Source organism: Strigops habroptila, chromosome W (genome assembly GCF_004027225.2).
Source record: "Strigops habroptila isolate Jane chromosome W, bStrHab1.2.pri, whole genome shotgun sequence".
Lineage (NCBI taxonomy): Eukaryota > Metazoa > Chordata > Aves > Psittaciformes > Psittacidae > Strigops > Strigops habroptila.
The window spans coordinates 30,540,126-30,546,474 of record NC_044301.2 but is presented as its reverse complement, the minus strand read 5'-3'; the positions used below and the strand labels follow the sequence as shown (position 1 = coordinate 30,546,474).

At 52.5% G+C, this 6,349-nt stretch overlaps 1 protein-coding gene across 2 annotated transcripts; it reads right to left on the bottom strand.

Moving 5' to 3' along the window:
- Nucleotides 1-799: 799 nt before the first annotated feature.
- LOC115619167 (casein kinase II subunit alpha'-like) lies at nucleotides 800-6,084 on the bottom strand. 2 transcript variants are annotated; one of them, XM_030511215.1, is made up of 3 exons: nucleotides 5,953-6,084; nucleotides 5,605-5,716; nucleotides 800-1,779 (listed from the first exon to the last, which is right to left on the bottom strand). In XM_030511215.1, the coding sequence occupies exons 1-3, from the start codon at nucleotides 6,054-6,056 to the stop codon at nucleotides 1,744-1,746; spliced, it is 252 nt and encodes an 83-aa protein (XP_030367075.1). In that variant the 5' UTR covers nucleotides 6,057-6,084; the 3' UTR covers nucleotides 800-1,743. The 2 variants fall into 2 exon arrangements, with proteins under 2 accessions (XP_030367075.1, XP_030367074.1); XM_030511214.1 differs by having other exon boundaries at nucleotides 5,605-6,034.
- Between the last annotated feature and the right edge of the window lie 265 nt (nucleotides 6,085-6,349).

Sequence of the window (6,349 nt, the reverse complement as noted above, 5' to 3'; positions counted from 1 at the left end):
TCCATTATGGGAACTCAAATTTGCCTGAGCTGCTCTTGAATTTTAGAAAAGAGGAGAGGGGGAACCTACCCCGAAACTACTAAAGCACTTCTGATTTTTACTTAAGTTTGGTAGACTACACCAGCATGTTTTGAGGGCAGCATCGTTCTTTCCTTCAGAATGCCTTTCCTCCCCACATAGCATATCCCAAAACAGCCCTCTGGGGCTTCAGGGCTGTCCACAATGCATCAAGACTTCCGCAGTCAGATAAAAGGGTGCACAGGACCAAGCCCCAATTCCCACCACCACCATTACAAGGGATGAGAATCATTCATGTGGGCTCTGCCCTAGGCCACTGTGAACAGCCACAGCGCTGTAACTCACCCTCCTTTTTGCAGGAGCTGCAGCTTTGCAGCCACCAGTCTCTTGGTGGTAGAACACCACCATGAGAGTTACCAGCTGCACCTCCAGGCCTCCGCAAGACACCCGGTATTATCTCAGTTGGTCTCAGCTCCAAAGCAAGCTGGACTCCAGCAGCCAACTGTGCAAAGCCCAGTGTGGGCAACTGGTGTTTAAAAGAGAAGAGCTGTCTACCCAGCTCTCTTGCAAAAGGGCTCATTTCAAGACTGCCAGAGGAGGAAGTGGGCCAGGGAGAGCAGATTCAGCGCATGCAAATGCAGGAGGAGCAAGAGACAGATAGCTAGAGCAGGAGCAGGCATCGAACAGCTTCGGTGGAAGGAAGGTCACTGATGCAGTCAAAAGCTCCAGCCTGAGGGACCAACACCATCCAATCCTATTTCCCAGTGCAATCTCTTCTGCACACCAGCACAGGAGTCATTTCACCCCCCATCTAGAACATGCTGATGTATGTGGGCTCTAAAGCTTTTAGAGACAGAACATCATTTACCAGAGCCACAGGGCTACCTCCCCCAAATGGTTCCCTAGCTATTAGAGCAACAATTTGAGTTCGGCGCTGGAAGGACCTTGCAGCAGCGCCTGGTATGAGCAGCAGCTCTGGAGGGTTCACACAGCCCAAAAGGGGGAACAGGGGAAAACCAGAGCCAAACAAACAAGAATGCACTTGTGAAACCATGTACATGGTTGAAAGTTCCTGCTCGTGGACTCAGCACAGAGGGACAAAAGCCACCAAAGGAGAAAGGGGCTATTTCATCATGCTGCAGAGCCTCCATTTCACTGGTCCCTCTCCTTGTAACTGCATTCTTGCCCTTAGCTCCACCTGGGTGTTGTGCCTATGCAGACAGTAACCATACAAGTAGGCAAAACAGTCTCTGGGTTTAATGCTTTGCAAGCAGTGTACACAGACACACGTGTGCATCAGGAAAGCAGGAGGACTCCTGCACAGAGCTGACAATATGGATGCTGTCATCTCCGCCTTAAGCGGACACTCAGATCCCAGAATCAGAGAACTGTTTAGGTTGGAAAACACCTTTAAGATCAAGCGCAACCATTAACCCAGCACTGCCAAGTCCATTACTCACTCATGTCACTAAGTGCCACATCTACATGTTTTCTAAAGATTGTGGTAATCAGTACAAGAAGGTTGTGAAGGATGCTGAGGTACGGCTGAAGCTCACCAACAGCCACAGCTGTAGGTAACCTGAACAACAGTGTTCTCACCACAGAGAATCACCCATAAAAGTTGCAAGCAGTGTGGAAAGTTTATATTTGGCTTTTAGAGTGGCAACTTGCAATGCTGTTCACATCTCCCAGGAACACTGTTACTCCAGAACAGATGATTCACCTTTAAGGCACACAAAGAGCCTGGCAGACACTTTGGAGCTGCATTAGCAGAAAAACAAAATGAGAAGTTCATCAGAGAGACAGCCCAAAGGTTGCAGACTGACCTCAGCAGTCCACCAAAATTCTAAATCTAAGTGGTTAGATATGAATGAGCAGAGCTGTGCTTTAGCAGGGGGTTGGACTAATGATCTCCAGAGGTCCCTTCCAACCACAACCATTCTGTGACTGATTGTAGATGATACATGGCTCACTGGAAACGATGGCTTGAACCTCCTTCGTACATGCTGAGGAACATCAGACCTCATCCTGGGAGTCAAACCTTAGCATCAAATTTAAGCAAGACGCAAAAGCACATACAGGACATGTTCACACATTCCCTCTTCCTGGCTTGGCCCACCCCTAAGCATGCAGGAAGCATGCCCACAGCTGAACCCAGGCCAGACAGATTGAAAAGCCCACAATGGCCTCCTATACCAGTCGGACTGGGGGAGTGCTGCTGCTGGCTAATACTGCCTGTGAGGGGTAGGAAGGTCTGTACAGTGCAGATTCCTCCACTACCTTCCGAGATAACTTCAGCCCCACAGCTTTTTTTGCTGAGTCTTTGCTCCCCAAACAGGTTGCAAAGGTGGGGAGCTACTCTCTGCCTCACTTCTCAAGACCAAAGCTTTTTGGAGGATGCTTAGCGGGGGTGTCTGTGTGGCAAACCAGGGCTCCTGCCTTGCTGCTTTGCACTCACTGTCCTACACGGTGTGTCCTGATGTGCTGCTGCAGTGGGGTGAGAAGCAACCTGCATGCTTGGTTTGCCTTCTTTTAAAAGGGCTGCAGAATTTTCCTGGAAAAAAGTGACACCAGGAGCACCCTATGTGCAAGGAAAGGCACTTGGGCCAGGAAGTGGTAATGTTAGTGTCATCTACATGATCTTCATTCTGCTCCTTTACTGACACATTATGATCACAACTAGCTGCATGAGCACATACCATTTTCCTGCAGAATTAGGCCTGCTCCTGCGCTTGGGGTAGCAGAACTCAAAGGCAGTGCTGGGTACTGGCCAGTGAAATGGGGCACCTTGCTTTGTGCAAGCCCAAAAGGCCTGAGGCAACGTGATACCAGAGCCATTAGCTCCCTGTCCTTATCCAATACTAAAGTCTTCATAAGGCACTTAAACAAACAAAGCAAGTGGCTGCCAGAAGAGGAAGATTTATCTCCTTCATGCAGTGCTAGAACTAGGACCTATGCTGTAGTCTTAGTTTTGCTGATGCTAAGGGACTTGCCCAAAGTCACACAGGAAATCTCTGTGGCTCAGTTCTGCATCAGAGAAAGATGATAAAATTTCCTGACCTCTCTGGAGGATGGTACAAGATGTTCAGGTAGCACAACACCAAAGGAGGGGGGAAAAAAGCAGGGGAAGTACTTGTTACATGCTAACTTGAGCTTGGCAAGGATAAGCTGCTTCAAAGAGCGAGGCTGGCAAGAGACACCAGTCACCTCCCATGAGGCACAGATATTAAAACAGTGACTCTTGCTAAAAAATCACTCATAACATAAATTGTCCTCTCGAAAAACCTTAAAGAGAAAGAAGCAACTGTACTAAACAGTCACATCCATCGCCAAACAAATCTTCCCCTTTGTCCCTGCCCTAGAGCCACGCAAAACCCCAAAGACTTCTGGTTGCATTTCCTACCTCAGAGGATCCAGCCTGAATTAGGAGGAAGAGAGACCCAGCCTCTTTGCTAAGGCTCCACTGTAGATACACGCAATTACATTCACAATTAAGTTTGAGTCTAGCTGCAGGAAACCAGAGGCACTTTCCACAGATCAGAGCAATGTTACTGCTGCACTTCACAGGCTTTTGTAACGTACACACCACAGTGCTCCGAAACTCGCTTTTCACTGACCCACTTTCCACTGAGAAGGAAGTTCATCCTATTTATCTGGACTTTCTGCTTTTCCTTGCTCACTCTCAGGAAATGCTGTCTGCATGTTAATGCAAGTGGGGGGAGCCAGGGGAACTGTTGGCAACACCATCAACTTCAGATCTGGGACAATCCAGTCCCCTGCTTGCAGGGTATTAAGACAACACATTCAGGCCCCCAAGGAGAAAGAGCACCCAGCCACCCTCAGATGACTCTTGCCAGCTGACTCACAGTCCAACGCTGAAGAGCTCCCTAGACATGACAGAGTTCAGCTGCTGCAGGGAAAGAAGCATCGCTCTAGGAGAGTCTCTTTAGGTGGGAAGAGGCAAGGAGGAAGATTCCCAAGAACTTCCCCCACAGTCTCTTCCCAGCCCTGTGGTGCCTTTCTATGTGGTACAAGAGCTAGGATCTCAACAAATCACAGCAATCCTAAAGAGACCACCAGGGGCTCCAGAGCAGCATGCAGAAGAGCAGTTTCCTCAGCCTAGCCACAAGCCATCTTGCCATAAAACCCAGCTCTACCTTTGACTACTCTCTCATAGCAGAAACTCCTGCCTGCCCCTACTTTAAACAAACAAACAAACTAACCCTCAAACCACATAAAGCATCCAAAAGAGGGGGAGGACTCAACAGCATGCCAGAGGAACTCAGCTCAGCGAGAAGATGTGAGCCTCACTACTGCCCTGATGTCAGGCTCAGCCACAGGGGCTCTCACAAAAAGCTCACCTGGCCACCACCTTGACCACAGCCAAAGCAGGAGTGCATGCACCTCCTCCCAGAGGCAGGCAGGAGGTCACTCCTTGCCTAGGACAGCCCATGACAAGTTCTCTGGGAAGCCAAGGAAGATCCCAAGGAAGCAGGCACTGTGAGCGAGTGAGTAGAGACAGCCAGCCATGCTATGTGGTGGATCTAGCAAGTGCCTTAAAGGCTACAGCCCTGCAGAGCTGCGTGTCCCAGGTAGCTGCTAGTCTTGGTGGCTGCAAGGGCAGGTTAAGCTCAGCCCTCCCTGCACACTGCGGATCAACATGTGCCCAAATTCTTAGGACACCTATGGTAAGGCACCGGCTCCCACATGCTCTTGGGAAACAAGTGACAAGTGCTGCTGGTCCAACAAGTGACAGCCACAAGCGTCAGCCAAGCCAAAACCAAAAGCGCCTCCACTGTAACCTTTCATTTCTGTGTCTTTAACACCCCTGTCCATCCCCAGATCACCAACACAGACTGCTGCTAGGACAATTACCACAGCTCGCTGTGACCTTGCTGCTTCAGGTAAGGCATGCCCTGCAGCGGCTAAGCCATGCATTCAGCCATCCTAAACTACAACCTGTTACTGCTGCATGAAGGTCCCCAGAGCCTAACACACCAGAACACAGGTCACTGACGCTGCCAAACATGGCCTCTTTCAGTCTCCTCAAGTGTCCATGGTGGTTCTGACCTGTCTGGTGAAGTTCTTTTCCATGTCAGATCCTCTAAAGAACTCAACATTGCCTGCTTTTTTAGCTGCTGAGCATCCCACAGCCTGGCTCTGAAAAGGCCCCATACCAGCTGTCTAGAGGTTAACAGAAGGAATCCCCGCTCCACACTTCGCATTCCTGTTGACACAGCAGTCCCTGAGCTGTTTTAGACAGGCATTGCCAGAGAGAATTTACCAAACACAGGCAGCATTTGTAATGCTGTTCAAATGTCAGGACTCGCAGTTCTCCTCCTCCAGAGGAGCTCTCAGCCCAGAGCTATGCTGGACAGGAGAGGTGGAGACATCAAAACATCGATACAGCATATGGGACACCAAACCCATTTCCAAACCCACCATTCTAACATCCTTAACGGAAAAACAAGAGACTTGGCATGAAGGAAGAGACCCAGCAGTCCTGTAGCCCTGCCAACCCTACTCCTCTCTCTCTCTCTCGCTTCCAGCCACCTTTAGTCCCTACACCACCAACAGGACACTCACCTTGAGGATCTTCACGACGACCCTCTCGTTGTTGGTGATGTTGATGGCCTCAAATACCTCACTGTACTTGCCTCGCCCGAGCTTGCGAACCAACTGGTAGTCGTCCTGATTGCTGCGGGCACCAAGAGGAGAGGGGGGACGACACACAATAACCGACGGGGCAGCAGGCCAAGGTGGAGGGTGGCCTCTCCCAGCTCCCCCCGCAGCCCCCGGGAGAAACCCCAAAACGGGGGGGAGAGGGGAATCCATCACGGAACCCTCCCGGTGGGCTCAGGCCCGGAGGGTGCGGGGCCGCCGGGGAAAGGGATCGGGGGGGGGGGGGGGAGGTATCCCCGCGGGGCGCTTTACCCCCAGCTTGGTACGTGCGCCTCGTAGTCCCAGTACTCGCGGCTCCTCAGGCTGTTCACCTCGGCGTACGCCCGCGCCCGGCTGCCGGCAGCCGGTCCGGGCATGGCGGCGCCGGGCGGCGGTCGCAGGAGGAGGGCGCAAGCCCGGCGCGGGAGGCGGCGAGGCGGAGCGCGACGCGCAGGAGGGCGACGGCGGGCGGCAGCAAGGCCAAGCCGGAGCGGGGCGGGGCGGGGGCGACAGGCGCGGGGCCTGTACAGAGCGTGCCGAGGCTCGGGCCCGGTGCCGGCGGCTGCAGCCCGGGCCGGCCACAAGCGCCGCGCGGCCAACCCGGAAAACGCGCCCTCAAGAAAGGCGCCCGCGCAGCGGCGCGCAGCGGCCCCCAGCGGCGCGGAGGTCC